The following is a 25,012-nucleotide window of genomic DNA, read 5'->3' on the forward strand; positions in this document are numbered from 1 at the left end:
GTGACACATCTGAAATATTTCTGACTTGGTCACAAGAATTGGGGTTTGAAGAGGGGTCTTCATGTTGCCTCGGTTTCTCAGAGGGACCAAACTCTGTAACATGTGGTGGAAGACCCATTTCAGAACAATATGATTGAAAGATTTCTGTATAAGTGGGGTGGAATCATGAACTGAAAAAAGGTTGAGAGACAAGGCTCTTGTCATATTCCGGTCCATTTCCTTGACTTTGGATTGTGATAATCTGATTACTCATCTGGCAGATTCACAAGTGTCCTCACCTATCGTCAGACAGGTCTTGACCACTGAATACAGTGTTCTGAATCCTGCTGCTCCGCGATTTGTGGAGAGAGTCACAAATCCAACCACCAAGCTCACACTGAACTTGGTTAGGTTCCTTCTTCGAGACTTTTTTGAAACTTTCATCTATTCAAAGTTCAAAGTCATAGGTGTAGGCAGTGTTCTGCCCTTGAGTTTACCCATACTTCTCAAATAGAGCAGCTCAATGTGGGAGAATAAAATTAGGTTCCTTTATATCACCAGTTATATAATCAATTAGAATGGATTAGAATTAAATATAAGACTCAAAGGCATGAAATTGTTGAGGAAAACAGGAGAAATGCTTCAGGACATTGGTCTAGATAATGGATTTTGGAATTACCTCCAAGGCAGAGCTAATATAGCAAAATTAATAAATTAGACAATGTCAAACTGAAAAAACATCTGCAAGGCAAATGACACAATCAACAGAAACAAGAGACAAACTAAGGAATGGGAGAAAATATTGGCCAACTACACATCTGACTAGGGATTAATAATAAGAATATATAAAGAGCATCGACAACTAAACAGTAAGACAATAACAAAATCCCAATCGAATATGGACTAAAGATTTGAATAGACATTTCTCAAAAGAAGAAATAAAAATAAATAGTAGATGTATGAACATACTGAATATCATTAACCAAAAGAAAAATTCAAATTTAAAATGTAGTGAGATAATATATCACTGAGTGGAGAATGATCTTTATGAAAGATGAAAGATAACAAGGGCTGGTGAAGATGTGGAGAAAGAGAAACATTTTCATACTTTTGGTGAGAATGTGAATTAGTAAAGCTATTATGAAGATTATTGAAATATAATAATATTTAAATAGAATATTTATTTTTATTTAAAAAATAAAAAATAGAACTGTCATACAGTCCAGGCATTCCAATGCTTAGTATATGCTCAAAGGAAATGAAATCAACATGTGAAGAAAGTGTACACCACTGCACTCCCATGCTGTTCGAAGCATTAATCACAATAGTCAGTATATAGAATCATTCTAAATGCCCATCAACACAGAAATTGATGAAGAAAATGAGGTACATATACAAAAAGCAATATTGTCCAACCATCAGAAGCATGAAATCTGTCATTGGCAACAGTAGACCCGGAAGGCACTGAGCTAAATCAGATGAGTTGATCAGTACCAGACAAGAGTCACAACAGCACACTGTTACTCAGAAGTTTGTACAAAGATAAGGCATCTTAAAATAAGTGAATACATTTCTAAAAGGGACTTCTACATGTGTATTTGAGAACTCGTCTCTTCCAAAGGCACTTTGTCCTCATTACCTAGAAAGAAGAACAAAATACTTTCTTGCTTATGGAAACAGATTCACAGAACCGACATCAGCCCACTCATTATGTTAAACCAGCATTTTGTCTTGGCAATTACAATAAATTTACCTTGTATTTTTATGTGATTGTCTTTGTGCTTGATGGTGTCATTGACCTTTTTTATAAATTATTTTTAATTTGTTGTAATAAGGTGTACAAGACAGTATACTGCATTTATGCATTTTGATAGATCATCCATAAATGGAGTATAATTTCTCATTTTTCTCATTGTGCATAATGCAGGATCTCTTTGATCATGTAGTCATATATGTACAGGAGGTAATGATGTCTGTTTCACTCTCCTATCCTTCCTACCCCCATATCCCTTCTCCTCCCTTCATTCCCCTCCACCTAATATGAAGTAGCTCTATTCTTCCCAACACCCTCTCATGATGAATTAACATCCACATATCAGAGAAATCATTTAAGGCAGAATGTTTTCTCTGATATGTGAAAGTAAACTGACCTTTTGTTTTTTAAAATAATCACATTGATACCTTTCTATATGTTATCTATTATTTTTTCCTTTTAAAACCAAATGTAGATAAGTTGATAAAGACACTACAATGCCATCTTTGTTGAAATCTAATCAGATGTGCGGAGGCAATGGACACATTGGCATAGTTCTCTCTCTCTCTCTCTCTCTTTTTTTTTTTTTTGTAGTGAGAATTTAACCCAAAGCTGCTTTACTACTGTGCTACAACCCCAGTTATTTATATTCATTTTTATTTTGAGACAGGGTCTGGCTAACTTGCTCATGGTCTCCCTAATTTGCTGAGACTGGCCTTGAACCTGCAATCCTCCTGCCTCAGACTCCCAAGTCTCTGGGATTACAGCATGATACCCTAAACCTGAAAGTACTTTTTTTTAAATTTTGTAAATGCACTATAACTTAAATTCAGCTGAAGGACCATAATTTAAAACCACAGTGTCCATAGGTGAAGAAAACCATGGAAACCCTTGTGAATATTGGAAAAGTTATGCATGAAGTTCTAACCAGGGAGTCACAGTCCAGTGTATGTATACATTTTGTGGTTAGTATTGATCACACATAAGGGTCATAATCTTCTGTGCAAATATAAAAAGAAAAATTAAGGTTAAATAATATCAATGATATATAGGAAAAGACATCATTGGATGCTTGTATTTATGCATTAACTTAGTTAATATTTATAATTAAATTGTAAATTTATACACACATATGCAAAGTGTATTTTTCTACTTTATATATAAGAAAAAGTGTTTTTTACTGGGGGAGGTGGTTATCAGGCATTAAACTCAGGGGCACTCAACCAGAGAACCACATCTCTAACTCTGCGCATTTTTATGTATTTTATTTAGAGACAGGGTCTCACCGAGTTGCTTAGTACCTTGCTGTTGCTGATGCTGGCTTTGAACTTGCTATTCTCCAGTCTCAGTCTCCAGACCTGCTGGGATTACAGGTGTGCACAAACACTCCCAGCAAAGTAGGTATTCTTGATATGAGAAATTGGGATTCATTGATAACTTAAAATAAATACTGAAATTTATTAGAGAAGTTTTATTTTCCAGGTACAAGAAATGGAGATGAGCAGGAACAAAAAAGATAGTTGAAGGTGGAGATTTGAACTCAGGGGTCAGGAATCTATTCCTCCAGAATCTATCCTTCACTGCTACAGAGTTGGTCTTCAAGGATATGCACTCCTGGGGTCACCATGAGAGTAAAGTTTCTGATCTAATGAGGAGCTTTGGAATTTGAGCCCCCAGGGAAATGGAGGTGATAGGAGTCAGCCTGTGACCTCCTCACTGAGCCACCCTGCCCTAGCCAGGAAGAAGCACCCAAGCCTCCTCCCAGAGATGACTCTTGCTGAACAGGAGCGTGTTCACTCACCTGCTCTCTCTGCACTTCCTGAGACAGATCTTCCATCTCCAATGTCCCAGTGAGATGCTGAGCATCATTTCCCTGGAATCAACCATGAACTCGAGTCCCTTAGGTAATGCTTGGGAAACCAGGCTGAGTGTGTCACCAGAGTTTGATCGTGTGAAGCAGCAATGAGGGTAAGAAACAAGGGAGGGAGAAATATGATGAGGGTCGGTCATCACACCCTCCTGGCCCCTGTCTCGTCCTCTGCACACTTATATTTGCTCTGGTGCTCCTCAGCTCTCAGGCTGCTGGTCTCATTTTGTATGACACAGGGTCCATTTCCTTCTGAGTGGAAATCAGTCCTTTCTCAATCATGATGATTGCTACAAAGCATGCTTGAATTCTGCAGACAGGTGGATGAGGGTTTTGTAAGTGCATTAATTGCTAGGGCTGTCATAACCAGGCAGCAGAGTCACGGTTACTTAACAATTAAATTTTAAATACTCACAGTTCTGGAGTTAGAAGTATGAAGATCAAGGGGTCCACAAGTTTGTTTTCTAACTTGTTTCCAAATGATGGTGTTACTGCTGGTCACACACATTATTATAGTTACACCCCATCTTTTGCTTCAGATACTTTACCAACGTGAAACCTGAAACCAAAGAGCTATTTCAGAATTCCTCCATCTGAGACTCACAGAGGACCGAGCACTGCAGCCCCTCATCTTCAGCCTCTTCCTGTCCATGTACCTGGTCACCATCCTGCGGAACCTGGTCATCATCCTGGCCATCAGCTGTGACTCCCACCTCCACATGCCCATGTACTTCCTCCCCTGCAGCCTGTCTGTTAATGACATCTGCTTCAGTACAAGAACAGTCCCCAAGATGCTGGTGAACATCGTGAGACAGGATCAGAGCATCACCTACACTGGATGCCTCTCCCAGGTCTGCTTTTTCATAGTTTTTGTTGGCATGGAAAATTGTCTCATTGCAGTGATGGCCTATGACCGCTATGAGGTCATTTGCCACCCCCTGAGATACACAGTCATCGTGAACCATCATCTCTGTGCACTGCTAGTTCTATTCTCCATGCTCCTCAGCATGTGCTTGCCCTTCTGCACACTCTGATGGTGCTGAGGCTGTCCTTCTGCACAGACCTGGAGATCCCCCACTTCTTCTGTGAAATTCTCAGGTTATCAAACTCTCCTGTTCTGATACCTTCATTAATAATCTTCTGGTGTATTCAGTGGGTGCTCTATTTGCTGTTTTTCCTTTCTCTGGAATCATTTTCCCTTACATTCACATTGTGTCCTCTGTCTTCAGAAGGCCCTCATCAGGTGGGAAGCATAAAGCCTTTTCCACCTGTGGGTCTCACCTATCTGTCATCTCCTTGTTCTACGGGACAGGTTTTGGGGTGTACATTAGCTCTGCAGTGACTGACTCCTCCAGGAATTCTGCAGTGGCTTCAGTGATGTATTCCGTGGTCCCTCAGATGCTGAACCCCTTTATCTACAACCTGAGGAACAGGGACATGAAGGTCTGAGGATGCTCATGGGGAAGACACCCTCTGTTCTGTGATATGTACTTTGGACTTGTGTTTCTAGAGTGAGGCAGAGGGACAGGGTTCCTGGTTAGCCAGAATACCTGCACTTTCTGTCACTGCATTCTGCTAACTTGATGAGATATGTAATGACTAGGTGCCTTTTAACGTCCCTGTAACTTCCCAACTACTTGAGGATGAGATGAGAGCTTGCAAGTTCAAGGTCAGCCTTGGCAATGCAGTGAGACTCATTTCAAAATTAAATGACAATTAAATGAAAAGGGCTTGGGGAAATGACACAGTGCTAGAGTGCTTGCCTAGCATGTGCATGACCCTGGGTTCAAGCTCCACCGCCAATTAATAAATTAAATGAAAGCTAGAGAGAGAGTGTGAAATTCACAAATATTCAGCAAACATTTAATGGCTTTTAAGAAGAGATTTTCTTAGTTTTAGTGTTTTTATAATATCTTTGTTAACATTTCCATTTTTATTATTTATTCCTGCATACAGCAAAAACATTTTACATTTGGAATTGAATCAGGCTTTCCAAATTTATGAAAGTATATAGAGATGCTTTTGTGTATAGATAAAATCCAAGGTTAGGATTTACTGAAAACGTGCCAAGTGAAATGTGTGCCAGTCCATGTAACAGCAAAGAACAGAGACCAAGGAGAGAATGGGTTCTTCTATGTTGGGCCTCAGAGATCAGGAAATCAGTCTTCCTCATCTCCCCATCTGTTGGATTTGTCTTTAAGGGTGTTGTCTCCTGGGATCAGAATGAGCACAAGACTAACAAGTGCTTTAAATTTGAGCCCAGGGGATACATAACTACAGGAGTCCACCTGTGATCTCCTCTCTCAAAAGCCCTGTTCCATCCAGGAGGCAGCACTGAACCTCCTCTCAGAGATGGTCCTTCCTGACCAGGAGCTCACTGACCCAATCAACATGTCTGCTCAGTTTGATAACATATCTTCTGTCTTCACCATCCAGGGGAGATGCTGAGAATCTTGGTCAGTGAACTCAGCCAGGTAAGTGCTTTGAAATGATACAGACATGTATTTTATTAGTGTCCTGCTGGGAAGCAGGAATGGGTGGGTATGCATAAGATTATGAGAAACATGTCCCCCAGTGAGACCCATCTCTGACTGTCATCCTTCGACATGTTCTCCTGTATATTTCCACCAGTATCCACCCAGCTCTGATTCTGATGGTCTGTACTTTCCTCAAGGCCAGGGATCCATTTCCTTTTGAGCAGAGATGAGCCCTCCTCAAACACGACTGTTTCATAATATTATGGTACTTAGTTGAAGTTTTGTGGTGGTGTTTAGAAGGGGTGTTGGTCATCATACTAAAATGGTCATTTCCCCAGGGAAGGAAAAAAGATAAATTTCTGCATGTACATGAAGTGAGGCTTCAAATATGCCTCTATTATTTTTGGCAATAAATAAGACTAAAGAAAGGATGGAGAAGTGTGGTTCTACTGTTGACTGTTGGTAGCTAACCCTTCTTGATTCTCTGTGCTTTCTATTATGCATGCATATTCCATAATGAAAACATACATACCTATGTGAGGGCAGAAATACTTAAAATTATGTCATGGTGTAGACTTTTCTCATATTAATTTCTCAATGTTTAGGTATTCATAATTTTTGTGATTCATGCACTTAACTCATTTTTATTTAATTCAATTTTATTGATATATATGTGATAATATGTCCAGTGCAAAGGAATATTGGTATCACTGATGTTTCCTTCCTACCTTTCTAAGTATGCAAGTTAGGGGAGCTGTAGTAAAGAGGAACAGAGGAAAGACAATGTAAGCAAAGATTTTAATATTCTTGGGGTTCACAATATAAATGAGAAAAATATTTTGGAGTACTAGTTCTCAAGCTTTTAGTTATAGCAATTTCCTTGGGAGAATTTTTTAAAAGATACATTGCTGTTCTTTACCTCCTGAGATTTTTAAAGGATGTCCAATGTTTCCATGATTATTTTTGTATCTTAAGCATGTTCCCAGTTGGCTATGCTGTTTCCAGTACACAGAAAACATTCACATTATTTTACTTTCACCTCATCTTTTCCATAATATTCACCAACAGCATGAAATCCACAAATCACACAGCCGTTTCGGAATTCCTTCTCCTGGGACTGACAGATGACCCAGCACTGCAGCCCCTCATCTTCAGCCTCTTCCTATTCATGTACCTGGTCACCATCCTGGGGAACCTGCTCATCGTCCTGGCTGTCAGCTCTGACCCCCACCTCCACACCCCCATGTACTTCTTCCTCTCCAACCTGTCCTTCACTGACATCTGCATAAGCACAACCACCATTCCCAAGATGCTGGCCAACATCCAAGCACAGGATCAGAGCATCAGTTACACAGGCTGCCTCACTCAGAATGGTTTTGTTTTGGGTTTTGGTGGTTTAGAAAATTGTCTGCTTGCAGTGATGGCCTATGACCGCTATGTGGCCATTTGTCACCCCCTGAGGTACATGGTGATCATGAACCCCTGCCATTGTGTTCTGCTGATTCTACTCTCCCTGCTCATTAGCATCATGCATTCCCTCCTCCATACTCTGATGGTGATGAGGCTGTCCTTCTGCACAACCCTGGAGATCCCCCACTTCTTCTGTGAACTTGCTCAGGTCATCAAGCTGGCCTGTTCTGATACCTTCATAAATAACCTCTTGATATATTCAGTGTCTAGCTTATTTGTTGGAATTCCTCTTATTGGGATTATTCTCTCCTATACTCAAATTGTCTCCTCTCTTTTGAGGATCCCATCTGTGGGTGGAAGGTATAAAGCTTTTTCCACCTGTGGGTCTCACCTCTCAGTTGTGTCCTTATTCTATGGGACAGGTTTTGGAGTGTACATGAGTTCTGCAGTTACTGACTCTTCCATGAAGACTGCAGTGGCTTCAATGATGTATATCGTGGTACCTCAGATGCTGAACCCCTTCATCTACAGCTTGAGGAACAGGGACATGAATGGAGCCCTGAGACATCTCATCATGGAAGTGTCTTCTCCAGGATCATGCCCTCTCCTTTCTTTCTGAATCACCAGAATGAGTTAAAATGGCAGAAAGACTGGTGAGTCAGAATGCAGGACGCATTCATCACCAGGTTCTTCCAGAAGATATTAGCTGATGTGTATAATAATATTTCAACTTGGCCTTCAAATCCGATTTTGCTTCTGGAATAGCCATGTCATGTCTGACAAATTATTTCAATATCAAAGCTGACTGTATGAAGCAGAGCCTTAGTTTGCAGTTATATTTTATTCACATATTTTTTATCAGTTTCTGAGAGGGAAAGTCATAGAGGTGTGTAAGGCAGGGAGATGTTTAAGCAAGGCCTGCTCATAGCTGGAGACCATCTTCAGCCTATTCCCAAGGCCAAAACCTCATATGTTAGTTCCCACAGGTGGGCCTCCTGTTAGGCAAAGGAACTGACCTTTCATATTCACTTAAGAAATTGATGAGATGTTCCCTGGAAAAATGTATCCTATGAAGTCATGTTATCATCCACCTACTCGGTCTTTTAATTTATGGAATTCACATAGGTTACTTGGGTGGCCTGACCTCATTTTGTGAAACTTCTTTGGTGAAGATGCCATTAGTTCTCATAAGAAAAAGAAACCCTAAGTCTAATCTATTGAGCCAAGGCAGAGGATGGCTAGGCAGTACGAGGACTTCAGAATTTGAGCACGGAGAGTTTTGGGGACTAGGGAGTCATGGAGCTCTTCCAAGCTTTTGTTCCATTCTGTCTCCAGTTGGTTGTGCAGATGCAGGGGTTATACATGGATGTGATGCCACAGACGGAAGGCTGAGGACCCTTGCCCCACTTCCTGCCTGAGGTCTTACTATGTGTTATTGTGGCATGCCAGTCTCCTAAAATGAAGATGACTGCTAGCAATCCTTAGCCACTGTTTTTCTTACAACCACACAGGTAGCTTGTATCACAGGTTAAGAGATTTTCTGTTAATATGCAATTTCATGCAACAATATGGAACAGCCATAATTTAAATCTGAGATCTATATAGTGTTGAGGAAACACATGTATTGAAGATAAGACCATAAAACTCGGAACAGTTGGCAGTGTCACTTTAAAAAGTAACGAAGCATACTTATGTGACATACTTAGTTCATATCGATTACACGTCATATTTTAGAAGTTGTTAAGTATCGTAATAAAAATGGATCAGGATCCACTGTTCATACATATGGTGATCACTGTATTTCTGAGTGTTTTGGGGGAGTATTACATTCTCTATATTGTCGCCTGCAATTATTCCAGAAATAGATAGATAATTCTTAAATTAATCTTTTTGGCGGTCATATGTGGCTTAATTCTTCCTCAGTTTTTAGGAGTTACATTTTAGGATACTTAAAATATGATGTGTAGGATCCAGTGCAGAGCAAAGGTGAGCTGAGTTTGTGCTGGATTAAGGTGTGAGCAGAGAATGGCGAGGGAAAAGGTACACTCATGGCCTTGGGCCTGTCAACACCAACCGGGAAAGTAAGGACTTGTTGAATTGGAGCACCTTCCTCAACCAATGACCATGACTAGCTTACATGCTCAGTGCATCCAATATGCCAACTGTAAGTCCTCTGCTGAGTTACTTGTAGTGATGAGATGCTCATGTCCCCACCTCTGCAGTCACTGAGGTTCCAGGTGCACTCTGTTCACTTGGGTGGCCCTGTTCTCTCTCTGCTGGGTTCTTCCTCCTGTCCTCCAGCAGTTGCACACACAGTCTGGACACTTGTGTTAGGGTAGGAAGATACAGAAAACCTAAAAAGACCAGTATCAAATAAATAACTCAAAATAGCAGTTAAGAAGCTTCCAACAAAGAAAAACTCCAGGGCCAGATGAATTCTTGGTTGAGCTCTAGCAGACCCTTCAAGAAGATTTAACACACTCTTTCTCAAATCATCCCACAAAATTGAAAGAGAGAGAAAACTTCCAAGTACATTCTGTGAAGCCAGTATAACTGTGATGACAAAACCAAAGACACATTAAGGGAAGAAAACTTTGACCAATGTCCCTAATGAACACAGATGCAAAATTTCTTAATAAAATATTAATAAGCCCACATTCAAAAACATATGAAGAAGACAGTACACCATAATCAAGTGGACGTCATCTCAGAGATGCAAGGTTGATTCAACACATGCAAATCAATAAATGTAATTCGCCAAAAAAATTGAATTAAGGACAAGACTCATATGCTCATTTCAATAGATGCAGAAAACACCTTTGATAAAATACAGCACACTTATGTTAAAAATTTGGGGAATCTAGGAATAAAATAACTAGATTGTACCAACTTAGATGCCCTTCAACTGATAAATGGATAAAGAAACTAGTATATATACACAATGGAATATTATTCAACCATAAAGAAGAATAAAATTATGGTATTTTGTGGGTAAATGGATGGATTTGGAGAATATCAGGCTAAGTAAAATAAGCCAATTCTAAAAATCCAAAGACTGAAAGTTTTCTCTGGTAGGTGGATGATGATACATAACTTGGATGGTGGGTAAGAGAAGAATGAAGGCACTTTGGATTGTGCAGAGGGAAATGAGGTGGAAGGGGTTGGGGGAAAGATAGATAGTGGACTAAGACAGACAATACCCAATATACTTGTATGATTGCATGAAAGGTGTGAATCTACATCGTGTACAATCATAGAAATGAAAAGTTGTACGTATTTGTGTACAATGAATCAAAATGCAGTCTGCAAAAATAAAAATGAATATAATTTAAAAAAAAGAAATAACTTAATATTGCAAAGGTTATAGATGACAAACCCAAAGCCAACATCATTCTAAATGGAGAAAAATTGAAAGCATTTCCTTTAAAATCAGAAACAAGACAAGAATGTCCATCCTCACTACTGATTTTCAATATAGTTCTTTTAAATTTATTTTTTATTTGTTCTTTTTAGGCATACATGAAAGTAGAGTATATTCATATATGTACATAGGAAAGTTATGTCTGTTTCCATTCTCCTTTCTTTCCTACTCAATATAGTTCTTGAATGAATTCTTAAAAAATTCATGTTATGTGCATGTATAAATATATCACAAGGATCTTCACCTTTATGTATAGATAGATAAAGCCACTCAAATATAAATAAATAGACAAGTGAAAGCAAATCCAGTACAGTAGAGGACAAAGAATTAAGGATTTAAATTATTCCATGCCTATGAACTTATTTTACAGTGTGTTAACCCTTCTTTTTTCTCTTTAATTTTTTATTTAGCTTTTGATTTTTTACAGACTGCATTTTGATTCATTGTACACAAATGGGGTACATCATTTTGTTTCTATGGTTGTGCATGTTGTAGATTCACACCATCGGTATAATCATACATATACATAGGGTATTGATATCTGTCTCATTCCACCATTTTTCATACCCCCATCTCATTTCCTTCTATGTAACCTAAAGTTCTTCCATTCTTCTCTCACCCCCCACAAAATATTTCATGAGGAGGAAGTGAAAAACAACAATGCAAGTCAGCATAGGGAGGAACTACCCTAAAGGACAAACCAATTAAAGGAGAATCCAAGTCAAGTTAAAAACCAAAAATAAGCCAAAATGACCAGGAACACAAATCATATCGCCTGAACACATATCATATAACCTGGAATGTTAATGACCTAAACTCATTAATCAAAAGACATAGACTGGCAGATTGGATTTAAAAGAAAATCCTTCTTTATAAAAATTTTAACCTAAATTTTCAAGACCAACTTATTTCAGTATGGGATCATATTTACCATCTTCACCCCAATCACATTTTTTTTTTTACCAACAATCATAATATTTAATTTGGGTGTTGTGTTGAACGGTGTATGGTAACAGCAAACTATGGATTTCTTCAAAGAGGTTGAGGCAAGGGGAAGTTTTTAAAGCAAAGTAAAGGTATCTGGAAACTGTTTTTTGACACAGTGGTTAATGACACAACTGATGTCAGTCTAAAGTCAAACCAGACAGCGGCTAGCAGTTGTCTGTGTCTAAGTAATTTTTTATGTTACCAATGCATTGTACTTACACATAATATTGGGATTTATTTTTACATAGTTATTCCTGCATAGAATAAAATTTACTCTACTTTGGTCCCCAGTACTTTCTCATAGCCCCCACTCTTCCCTCTCCCTGTTGCTCTTCCTCTACTCCACTGGTGTTCCTTCTTTTACTTGTAATTTTTTTAATTGGTGCTTTATAGACACATAAACATGAAATTCACTATGGTATAGTCACACATGTACGTAGCATAATTTGGTCAATGTCATTCCATGGTTCCTCCCTTTTCGTATCCTTCCTGCTTCTCCCTCTATCTCAGTTCTCTAACTTACTAGTCTCCCTTTATTTTTTTCATGGAACCTGCCAGTCTTTTGCTATTGAGAGAAAGCCTTCAACCACCAGAGATGCACTCACACAGAGAAGCAGCCCCGGGAAGAAGCAACAAGATGGCGCCCACTAGTGTTCCCAGCAGGAAGACCCCACCTGTAGCCAAACCTGTAGGCATCCTCACACTGGACCTCCAGGCCCTGGCCTATGTCCCAAGATGGCATGGGCTTTGTGCAATCAAACCTGCAGGCACCCTGGATGCATCTCCAATTAGAATGGCAGACATCATGAACATAATAAGAAATGCTGGAGAGGATGTGGGTAAAAAGATACACTCATACATTTTTTTAGTGGGACTGCAAATTAGTACAATCAGTTTGGAAAGCACTGTGAAGAGTCTCAAAAGACTACGAATGGAACCATCATATGATCCAGCTATCCCACTCCTTGGTATTTACCTTAAAGAACTAAAATCAGCATACTATAGTGACACAGGTATAGCAATATTTCAAGCAGCACAGTTCACATTAACCAAGATAAGGAAGCAGTCCAGGTACGTGTGAATAGATGGATGGATAAAGAAAATGTGACATTTATACATGATGAAGTTTTACTCAGCTATGAAGAAGAGCGAAATAATGTCATTTGCTGGTAAATAGATGAAACTGGAGAACTTTATGTTCAGTGAAGTAAGTCAGACTCAGAGGTTAAGGGTTGAATGTTTTAAAATGAATTCTAACATGGAGTACCATCTCCAAGATATGAAATGCAAATCAAAATTCAATAAAAATTTTTCTTTTTCTCCCCAGTGCTGAGAGCTTTAAGGATATATACTTCTGGGATCAGAAGGATGTAACATTTCTGGTATAATGAGGTGCTGTGGGTATTGAGCCCCAAGGGACACAGAGACTGGAGGTGTCAGCTAGTGAGAACCTCATCAGAAGCCCAGGAAACCAGGAAGCAGCAGCTGTGGCTTCAACCAGAGATGGTCCTTCCTGAGCTGGAGCCCCCAGGCTCAGAGTGTGTCTTCTGCCCTGAGAACATGTTTCTGTGTCCACATCCAGGTGAGGCGCTGGATCATTCCCAGGGAAGCCAGCCCGGGTGCACAAAGTCCCTTGATTAAGGCTTTGGACACAGGGCAGGGGCTCTACTCCAGTTTCCTGCCACAGAACCAGTGAGGGATGTGCAGGCAGAGGATGAGGAGAAGCAGGTCCCCATTACTCTGCTGCCTGACTCCACCTTCTTGAGATATTCTCTTTACAGTTTCTCCCATATCCAACCAGCTCTCCTTTTGCCCAAGGTCACCTGCTCTCTGTAGAAACCGGGATTACTTTCCTCCTTAAGAGACATCTGCCCCTTCTTTACATGATGGCTCTTTTAAAACAGTCTAAATATTTACTTGATTTCTTTTTTTGACATGAGGGAGAGTCTGGGCAATGTATTAGTTTGCCAAGGCTACCATAGCAGTGACAGTGCTGGCTGAGTTCACAATGGAAATTTATTTTCTCACTGACAGGAGGCTAGAGGTTGAGTGACAGGGCATCTCAGTGATAGGGTTGAGTGATAGCAGAGTGGGTTCCTCTGGAAGCCTTTCTTCTGGGCATGCAGATGGAGCTGGTGGACTTCTCCCAGAGTCTTCTCGTGGTCTGCCCTCTGTGGTTGTCTGATTCCTAATTTCTTCTTCCTTCTCCAGCTCGGTCTCCTTCTTGTCCTCTGTCCCCATCTCTTCCTCCTTCCTCCATTTCTCCTTCTGCTTTTCTTTGTTTGAGACAGGGCCTCCTGTGTTGTGGGCTCCAGTCCTCATTCCCCATCAGCTTGGTGGTTCAGGCATAAGCCACCAACCCTTCTTTAGTTTCATCTCTCATAAGGATGCCTATCAGTTTGGATCCAGCTCACCCTAAAGACTGCGTTCTAACTTAATTACCTTTTCAAGGAATGCTGTCTGCCTGCAGCTATGTTCTGTGGTATTGAGGGTTGACAATTTAACACAACTTGTGTATTCTCGCTGGTTCTTCATCCTTCATTCTGCAGTGAGGTTCCATCATGTTCCTGCAGGGGGCTGAGGACTCCAGGGAGGGAGGGGGAAATGCAGAAGCCTCACCCAGTAGCTTCCCAGTCCCCATGTTTCACCATAAACTACCAAATATTTTAAACTGGAGCTGCAGAGACGGTGTAATTAACAACAGCAATGGCAACACACAAGCACCCAAGGCCCTTTCTAAGAATTGAGGTTTTTTTTTGAAGAGGGATTGAACCAGGGGTGCTTGAGCACTGAACCACATCACCAACCCCTTTTATGTTTTGTTTTTAGACGGGGTCTTCTAAGTTGCTTAGGGTCTCTGAGGCTGGCTTTGGATTTGTGATCCTTATGACTCAACCTTGCCACTGGGATTATATGCCTAGATTTTTCTATCTGCTGCAATCATTTTAAATGAAGAAATAAAATAAGAAGAATACATATTGACCTTCCATTCCTCCTCTTTTCTTCCCAAGGCATGCATCTGGAATGAGATAGTGTCCAATATGGATAGCTCTGAATTGCATGTGCAGTCATAAATAAAAGCAGTAATTATAACACCCAGCAGTTATGGAATGTAGAATACCATTGTCTTCTAACAGTACAGTGGAATAGTCTGGTATGTGAGATTAAGGAATAGTTATATATCAACATTAATCAATAAAACAATCGCTTAAGTGTACCAATTGTAAATGGTGCACATAGTAGTGTCATCTTCACATAAAGCTCTTAAAGTGCAACATAATGCAGTTACTATTGGGAAGAACAATATCAGGTATAATGAGAAGTTCAGGAGAGTCATGTCTATAATGTTAGTGTGGGATTTCCTGGGAGAGGAAAAGAAATAATCATAGTAATACATGCAATAAATAAATGCAAACATAGTAATCACTGTAATAAAAATACCTAAAACAGGGGTGACAAAGTGTGTGCATGTAACACTATTAACTCATGGTTGTGGCCCTTCTTGTTTCTCTGGGCTCAATCATGATGAGTAATACCAATGAAAATGTATGCCCCTGTGTAGGTTCAAAAATATTCAAAATTTTTGCATGGAGAAGAATTTATTCATATAATTTTCCTAGCTTAATTATTCATAATTTTGGTCAAAGTCATTTCATGGCTTTGTATATTATCCTATGTCAAGGTCAGATGAATATTGTTATCAATAATGTTTCTTTCCTTCCTTGATTTCTGCAAAACTTGTATTCTCAAAAGTAGCATCAGCACAGAAACTCCTTCCTGAAATCTGTGTTCACAAGGTAGAGATGTTTTCCCCCCTTCAATACATCACTCCAAGGGCTGAAAAGCATTATATGCTGTTGCTCATGAAGACACACATGTGCACCCACACACACAAACACCCCACACCCCCACCCACGCCATGTATCCACACCAGGAGACAGGACAGGTCAGCAGGAGAGTCTGGGCTGCCCAGGATTGTGCTGGCTGCTTCACTCACAGTACTCATTTCTCATCATTGAAACATCCCCAGGAAGATTTTCCTTAATTGGGATACAATTGCACAAATACAAAGTTCTTTGTATTTAAGGTGTGCAATGTGATGGTCAGAGATGTACACACTGTGTAAGGACCACTACACGGAGACTGCTGAGAACATCCAGCAGGCAGCTCACCATATACAGAGGAGGACACCCAGCTTCTCAGCCAGTTTAACATTGTCCCCATCCATAAAGCTGATGCAGGAGGCTGGATTAAATTCAGACCTGCAAGTCTGGTATAATACCAAATGGTAACAGCTGACATAGCTGCTTCTCTCTTTCCCATGAGAGGAAGACTGCTGCTCCCCAAGGATGCTCCTGCCAGGAGGCCTGATTATCCACATCCACAGTTTATTATACTTATCTTCTGAAGAATAAAAAAAGTAGTTGTTTATTTCTGTCTGTTTCCATAGGGGTACTTGCATGTTACTTTTTTTTGCCATTTAGTTATTTTTCTGTTTGCTTGCTTATTTAATGATTTGCTATCTCTCTCATTAAGTGAAGAAGTCCTCACAGGAATATATAAAGAATGTAGTCTGTAAAAATAAAAAAAAAATCAAAAAATGTCATCCATATACTCCCTCAAATCTCTTGGAATTAATTGCTGAAACAGATTGCTCAAGTTTCCAGGAAGAGCCAATGAGTTTCAGAGTGATGGGAACAGTGCATAGCATTTGCATGTATCCATTTGGGTGGATGCTCTCTTGCTATATCAGTCAATGGGTAGAAGAAGGCATAACTTGAACACAAGAGAAAACATGGGACTTTGTTCAGGAAGCTACTATTACAGCTCTAAAGGGAGATTACGAAATCTGACAGCTTGAAGAGCAATGTGGATCCATACTACCCGTAAGCTTTCCCAGAGATTGGTCACAAGAACCAACTCCGCAGTCAGACACACTGATGACCCCGTCTGTCTTTGGCAAACACGACCTGTGCACGTGTGTCCTGGGTCCTCCTGGGTCCAGGTGCTGGCAGTTCCGTGAACCACTGTGTGTGTAATTTCATGAGCTCGTCTGATGATCTGAGTCACGCCCCCGTTGGAGACCGTGGCTACATAGGATACATTTGATAATTTCATTCTCACCTTTCTTTTTGTTTCAAAGCAGTGAAAAATTCTGAAGGAAAACCAATGCTTTATTCTTAGTTACAGGATCATCACTCGGTACCGTGTCAAAGTGTTGGTGGCTGATGGAGTGGAAGTAAGTAGAGGCAGGAGAGCAGGGAATGGAGGGGCCGAGGAGCACATAATGGCCTTTTCATATCCTCTCAGGTTCACTGTGCACATTGAGGGAGGGGATTTTTTTTTCTTAAAGCAAATATTAATCCTTAGAGATATAACATTCATCTACTTTATATGTTTTCTTGAATTTTTTTAAAATATATTTTTTAGTTGTCAATGGATCTTTCATTTATGTATATGTGGTGCTGAGGATCAAACCCAGGGCCTCACACATGCCAGGCAAGTGCACTACCACTAAGCCCCAGCTCCAGCCCTAGTTTGTTTATTAAAAGACAGATTGCTGGTCCCCACTCCCTGAGCTGATCATCAGCAAGTCCACAGTGGTGTGAAGAATTTTCATTTCTACCTAGTTCCAGTGAGATAGTGTTGCTGTTTCATCCAGAAACCATTCATTTTCTTTTCTTTTCATCCCATATTTTCTGTAAGATCCACCAGCAACATAGAACCCATGAACCAAACAATTGTTTTGGAATTCCTTCTCCTGGGACTGACAGATGACCCCGCACTGCAGCCCCTCATCTTCAGCCTCTTCCTGTCCATGTACCTGGTCACCATCCTGGGGAACCTGCTCATCATCCTGGCCATCAGCTTTGACTCCCACCTCCACACACCCATGTACTTCTTCCTCTCCAACCTGTCCCTCAATGACATCTGCTTAAGCACAAGCATAATCCCTAAGATGCTGGTGAACATCCTGAGACAGAACCAGACGATCACCTACACAGGCTGCCTCACCCAGACTGGCTTTGTCCTAGTGTTTGTATACATGGAAAATTTTCTTCTTGCAGTCATGGCTTATGACCGCTATGTGGCCATTTGTCACCCACTGATGTACACAATCATCATGAAGCCCTCACTCTGCTTTTGTCTGGTTCTGGTCTCCCAGCTCATCAGCACTGCAGATACCCTCCTCCACACTCTGATGCTGCTGCGGCTGTCCTTCTGCACAGACCTGCAGATTCCTCACTTTTTCTGTGAACTTGCTCAGGTCATCAAGTTGGCCTGTTCTGATGCCCTCACTGATGACATTGTTATACTTGTTGCAGCCTGTCTATTTGCTGGTGCCTCCATCTCTGGGATCATTTTCTCTTATGTTCACATCGTGTCCTCTGTCTTGAGAATGCCCTCATCAGAAGGGAAGCATAAAGCCTTTTCCACCTGTGGGTCTCACCTGTCTGTCGTCTCCTTGTTCTATGGGACATCTTTTGGGGTGTACATTAGCTCTGCAGTGACTGACTCCCCCAGGAAGACTGCAGTGGCCTCAGTGATGTACTCTGTGGTCCCTCAGATGCTGAACCCCTTTATCTACAGCCTGAGGAACAGGGACATGAAGAAGGCCTTGAGGAAGTTCATTGGAAAGACAGTTTCTCTTCTATGAAGTACCACTGATTTGGATTTGGGCTTCAAGAGTGAGTCACGGCGGTAGGACTCCTGGTGCACAAATACCTGATTCTGATCAGTACATTTTTCTCAAAGAATTGGACAAAATCATGACCATGTGCATTTTATTTATTTATTTATTTTTTTGGTACTGGGGATCGAACCCAGGGCCTCGTGCTTACAAGGCAAGCACTCTACCAACTGAGCTATCTCCCCAGCCCCCATGTGCATTTTAAATTGACTTGAAACCTGAATGTTATTTTATCTAGCTTGAGACGTTTGACACATAATTTCAATTCTCGAAATAATTTTCTTTGCTTGGGTTTCAGAGAAGCAGAACCCCAACCTGCACAGTTTCATTATTTATCAAATTTACATAATTTGATTACCTTAGAGGCTTCAGATACTTTTGTAATATTGGAATATTCTCTGTGAAGATGCCACCATTTCTCCAAGCAAAGGAAAACCTAACTTTAGTGTACTGAGACAACAAAAATAATTGTTGTTCAGTCCAGTGATTTCAGAAATAAATGTGTAGTTTCAGGCATGTGGGCTTCACTGAGTCCGGCATGAGGTGGCCTCTTCCCAGGACATCTGCTCCTCGGAGTCCTTGGTGGTTGTAGCAGATGCAGTTATTTTTTCTGGACTTGCATCCAGAGACATAAAACAGAGTGTCCTTCCCTTGGTCCATAGGTAACAGCCCTCTCCACAGAATCACGCAGAAGACACCTGTGTCTTAAGTTGCTTGGTGGCCTCAAAATGAGGCTTCCATATGCTAAAGCCCCTCACTTGTGAACATGGACCTACATGATAAGAGGGTGAATGTTATTCATGTTGAAAATGCTTTTTAGGGAGAATGATCTCTTTTCCAGATTATGTAGTCAGGCCTTAAATATAATTTCATTCTACCAAGATTAACAGAAGTAGACACAGAAATCAGATCAGTGCAGCCATTTTTGTTCCAGTAGGAGTTTGGAACACTGGGCCTTGTGCATGGGTATCTGTGGTTGGTGAGAGTGGAGGATAATTGGGTGTCATGGGGGATAGGAATAAGCCAAGCAGGTTGCATGCACATGCGATAATGACACAATGAGACTCATGACTCTGTATGATTCATATGTATTTAAAATAAGGATCTTTCCACTGAGCATTTGTCTTTTTGTTAAAACATGATGTTCTATTTAGCTGGAAAGCCAATCCTATTTTAGTTCTCTGGGATACCAATATTCTTTTACTGATGAGAGGGGTTCCTTTTGTATCAGGTTTGCAGAGTGTAGTGGAGGAAGAAAGCTCAGTTTTAGCATATTTTGTTATTTCAACTTTTTTCCTATAGGTTTTAGGCTCAGTGATTCTTGACATTAAAGAATTTGGATTTTTGCCTTTTCATTTAATGCATGAAATCTCCTGAAGTCTATTTTTGCATTCTAGGTATGACAGAAATCCTTATCATTGTTGACCTCCAATTCAGTAATAAGTAAGCTGTTCAATAAATTGCTGAAGTTTTTCTGGACTCTCCTCTTGAAACAATAAGATTGTTGAATCTCTCTCTGCACTATGTCTTATATGTTAATTATTTTAGCAACCCTCCACCTACAATTAATTTGGTTGTGGTAACAATCCTCAGCACCTTTTTAAAAATTACATCCTCAAGGTACCTCATACGAATAGGTTAACAGATTTTCTGCTAATTTGCAATTTCCTGCAGCAGCATTGATAACAAACACACATAATTTAAATTTGTGGAAGTGATGAGAAAATATATGTATTGAAGCCAAGAATACAAAATTGGGAAAAGCTGGGAGTGAAATTCTACAAAGATAGTGAAGCATATTTACATTAAATACTTTAAAAACTATTTAAGAAATAGTTGCATATAATAATAAAAAGTGGATCACCTTTCACTGAGCCATGGAATGAATTATCCCTTAGTGTTCCTGGGTTTTTGGGGGGGTTACAGTGTGTGCAATAGCCCTTGTTTATACAGGAGATAGATATCATTAAAATACAATTTATTTTTTGTTATGCATAGTTTAATTCTTCCTTAAATAATTATTTAGGGACAGGGTTACCTTAAAATTGATTGAGAGCTATCAAATGGTTGTCATTATTCTGCAGGAAGAATTAATTGAGAGTCACTGTTGTACTCTGAGTAAAAAGGAGAACTAGATCCTCCATATCTTTAGCAAGATTCTGGGAAAGCTCATCTGAAATGGTCTGTTGTGTAGCTGTGTTAATGGTGATGACGTTTCAGAGCAAGCTGGCATGGGTTTGATCCATTGATATTATTTTTAAAAAATTTGTTTTCAAGGGGAAAAAAAGTACCTAGAAAAAAATGTGCCTCGTCCAGTAGCAAGGACAGGTGCACCCAGGTGTGACTGGCACTTGTGTCAGGTGTGAGCAGAGAAAGGGGAAGGGCAAGGTGTCAAACTCATGGTATTTCCAGGAGAGAGATCAGCCAACACCAAGTTGAGAAAGGTAAAGGATTTGTCAAGACACTTCCTCAGCTAGTAGTCCTCATAACCTTACACAGTGAAGGCCACACTCACTGAGCGTGGGCTCCCTGCTAGGCTGTGTGTGCTGATTAAATGTCTAACTTTCCAGCCCCCCAGAAGCTGTGCTTTGTCAGTGTTCTTTTCTTCTTTCCAATGTTCTCTCTCCTTCCGCTCCAGCAACTGCGCAAACAGTATGAACACCTGTCATAGGACACCTTACCTTTATCATCCTCCAATACAGCTGAAGACACACTAAAAATTGCTGCTGATTTCTTTAGGTCTTTAAATCTTTGCATATTTCATCTTCTTCTAACTTCTTTGTTTTGGAAAAAATGTGCAACATATCTCCTAGAGGAGAGGAGCTTAACCTTTTAAAAAATTTTAAAAATTTGTTCTAATTAGTCATATGACAGTAGAATGCATTTATGCATCTTGACAAAGCATACATAAATGGAGTATGATTTCTCAATTTTCTGATTGTACATATTGTAGGATCACATCAGTCATGTGGTCATATACGTAAATGAAGTAATAATGTCTTTAACTTACAAATTATAAGAATGGCTCATTAAAATTAGTCACATATTTCTTCTTGTGAGTAATAACTGTTTCTTTCACTTGCTATTTTGTGAAAAAATGATCAACATTCCTAGAAATCAGGGAAAATGCAAATCAAAACTACACAGAGATTTCAACTCACTCCACCTATGATGGCAATCATCTAGAATACAAATAATAAGAACTGGTGGGATGTGAGGAAAAATGACACACTTCTACATTATTGGTGGGATTGTAAAATAGTACAACTATTATGAAAATAAGCATAGATATTCCTCAAAAGAGTGAGAATTGAAGTTTCCTCAAAAGAGTGAGAATAGGACCACCACATGACTCACTGTTCCACACCCCAGTATTCATCCAAAAGTATTCAGACAGGCAACCAGTAGTGATTCACACATGCCCATACTTATAGCAGTACAACCCAGAGGAGGTTTCCATCGAAAGATGAACAGATACAGAAAATGTGGCATTTTAACACAATTGAGTTTTATTCAGCAATGAAGAAGAACAAAATTGTGTTATTTGCAAGATAATGGATAGAGCTTGAGAGACTTATGCAAGATGAAATAAGCCAGACTCAGAAAAGCATCTAAGCCATAGATGCTTTATGGAAGTATCTAATGAAAATAGGAAGGAGACCAGTGGAGCAGAGCAATGGGACTGGGATGGGAGGAAGAAAGGAAGAGGGGATGTATTGGGTAATGAAATGGACTGAATTATGTGTGCGCATGTATGAGTGTAGACCAAGAAGTCCACCAGTATATACAATTGTAAATCAACCAATAAATAATAAAAAGGAATAAATTCACAAGATAAGCACAACACCCAAGCCTTCTGGAAGCATGTTCTCCGGTCCTGACACTGGGTCCTGTCTGAATGCTGCTGCTTGCTGTGTACCATCTCTGGGGACAGGGACGTGAAGGTCTTGGTGACCAGGATGGCTTTGGGGCCGCTTTCAGGTGGAAGCTCCAGAGCACCTGATGGAACCTTGCTGACATGCCAGCGTGCTCATCTGCACTGACACTCAGAGGTCCCCTTTCCTTGTGTTGTCAGGTCAACTCCAAAGTCTGACACCCTGACTCCAAATGTGTGTGAACTTCCCTTTTGAAAGCCCCCTCTGGAACTCTCGTTCTGCTCTGGCTACTGTCCTGTGTCCTCCTCCTGAAGGTGGGACTCTTGAGGACGTCCCCATTCTCACCAGCTCCAGTTCCCCTCCCCTCCCTCCAGTGATACCCTGGCCTGGTTGTCCATCTTTCTGGCTCACAGTTGGCCTCACCCCTCACTGGTCTCTCCTCTGGAACTCAGTTTACTGACTTCTGGGACTCGATGACACTCCCTGTCACAAATCCATCCATCAAGTCAACGGTGAGCTTGGCTGGTGTCTCCCTTGAAGACGTTCCGGACATTTCTAGCAGTTCCACAGTCGTGCGTCTAGGCAGTGCTTGAGGCTTCAGTTCACCTGCACTGCTCAGGGGAGAAAGCACCAAAAGGACCGTGCAGGTGTTGCTATTGAACACAGAACTGGGTACAGATTTTTGACTGGATTCAGCTGAATTGACTACACAACATGAAAAACTAAGGTCCAGGCAACATTCAGTGACTCAGGAAGAAATTCCTCTGGGTGTTGGCATTTTAATAGTATATCAACTATATTTACAAATACATTTTGTAGACACACACACACACACACACATACATCAAAACTATGTTTCTACATCCAATAATAGAATCAGGCCAGAGATGCCTTTGCTTGTACCTAAAAAGGAAGACTGGAATTCAGTTAGAGCAGGGAGGTTCCACATGTGGGGTGCATAGAATGTGAGTGGGCAGAAAAAAGGGGCAAACAGTGGATAGGTAGGTGGCTCTGCGGGGGGGAGGGATTCTGCTGTCCTGGGTTCCTCCTTTCTAGATTATTGCTCTTTAGGGGTTCACATTGCCCTGGAACACAAAAAACAATACCTGTCCGTCTAATGGGGAGCTGTGGATATTGAGCCTCCAGGGACACAGCAACAGCAAAGACTCCGACTGCCTCACTCCAGAGTCCTTCCCAGTCAGCAAGCCTCGCCTGAGGGTCCTTCAGAGATAATGTCTTTGGCATGGAGCTCAGTGCCTCACCTGGTCCCTCTGCCTTCATGAGGCCAGATCTTCTGTGTGATCCAACATATAGGGGAGATGAGGAGACTCACTGTATGTTGATGCCAGTCAGGTAAGCCAAGGTTTCTCAGTCAATGCTTTGGAAACACGCAGGTGTCCACCACAGTTTCTTCCTGGTGAAACTGAGGGAAATGTGTGCAGAAGATGAATACCAACTCTCCCTACATACTGTTGGCAATCACATTCCTCTTTTCCATACCTGCCCCTACATCAAGCAGGATGAGTATGGTGAAGTTTTCTGGCATTTACTTGTGTTCTCATGGTGGTGGAGGGGACAGGGGTTGGTCAGCTTCACCTTATATTTCTTTCACCTTTCTGCCTGTGAAGATGCTGGGGAAGGAAGTACAGACCCAGGAAGATCCAGTAGGTCTACCTCTTGCCTTACTCTTCAATGAACTACAGAATATTTTAAATTGTAACTATGGCAGACATACTATGAAAATAAATTTCATAATGCTGTCATTTGCCCTTTCCCTGAGGTAACAGATTTTGGTGTTTTACTTTATGTGTTTTATTTATTTTGTCATGGAAAGAAATTCCAATGGGAAACTTCACTGTGAGATAATGAGCCCAGTGCTGGCTGGTTTCTGTCCCTTCATTCCTCATCACTGCAATGACCCCATGATGGAGTGCAGAGGAGGATGCTGAGAACCCCCTTGCAAAATAGTCCTGCTCAGCAAGGAAGCAAGTGCTCGACCCTGGACTCTAACTGTTGCCCAAATGTTTTATGCCCTCAAAGCCAGAAGGAGATCTGTGTTGTACAGGGAGGTTCCTGCAAGGACACCAATGTCAGCGTTATCTTTGAAGTCTCATTTTTCCAAGCTCCCAAAATCAGTTGCCATCATCATACCTTTAAAGAGCACATGCTTTTCAGTTCACGTCTCTTTCAATATTTTACAAATTGCTGCCATCTAAGATCTTGGGGAAGCACCTCCTTAAGCGTGAGACAGATTTCATGGCTTTATTCTTGCTTTCTATTTTAAGGTATAGCGTAACTCTGAGACAATACGGCCAAATTGTTTCTATTCATTCTCAGCACTTCCTAAACCATGAGAGAGAGCTGGTGCTCAGTACACACTGGCCAGAGCAGGTGTGCACCTGGAGGAAGGAAAGGGAGGGAAAAGATGGAAGCAGAGGTAAGCACAGGGAAGGATTCTGAATCTCACTTGCATGTGCAGAACAGAAGAGAGCGTTTTTCCAGAGAAGCAATTATCAAACTTTAGAATATGAGGGAGAGTTTGCTAATCTGTG

At 40.7% G+C, this 25,012-nt stretch overlaps 2 protein-coding genes and 1 pseudogene across 3 annotated transcripts in view; all 3 read left to right on the top strand.

Moving 5' to 3' along the window:
* Positions 1–18,552, top strand: part of LOC306647070 (olfactory receptor 7G2-like) — a gene marked incomplete at both ends in the record, with an annotated part of 87,778 nt that extends 69,226 nt beyond the window's left edge. Inside the window, one exon of the mRNA XM_079116103.1 lies at positions 17,700–18,552. Coding sequence (XP_078972229.1) covers positions 17,700–18,552 — 853 coding nt within the window. The remainder of the gene's footprint in view (positions 1–17,699) is intronic.
* Positions 3,618–5,048, top strand: LOC306646368 (olfactory receptor 7G2-like; annotated as a pseudogene). The gene is made up of 2 exons: positions 3,618–3,636; positions 4,182–5,048. The product of its transcript is annotated as an olfactory receptor 7G2-like (transcript).
* Positions 6,994–8,105, top strand: LOC306646369 (olfactory receptor 7G2-like; the record flags this gene model as incomplete). Its single annotated transcript, XM_079115021.1, has 1 exon — positions 6,994–8,105. The coding sequence occupies exon 1, from the start codon at positions 7,053–7,055 to the stop codon at positions 8,103–8,105; it is 1,053 nt and encodes a 350-aa protein (XP_078971147.1). The 5' UTR covers positions 6,994–7,052.
* Positions 18,553–25,012: the final 6,460 nt, after the last annotated feature.

The sequence above is a fragment of the Sciurus vulgaris genome (genome assembly GCF_902686455.1).
Source record: "Sciurus vulgaris genome assembly, chromosome: 16".
Taxonomy (NCBI): domain Eukaryota; kingdom Metazoa; phylum Chordata; class Mammalia; order Rodentia; family Sciuridae; genus Sciurus; species Sciurus vulgaris.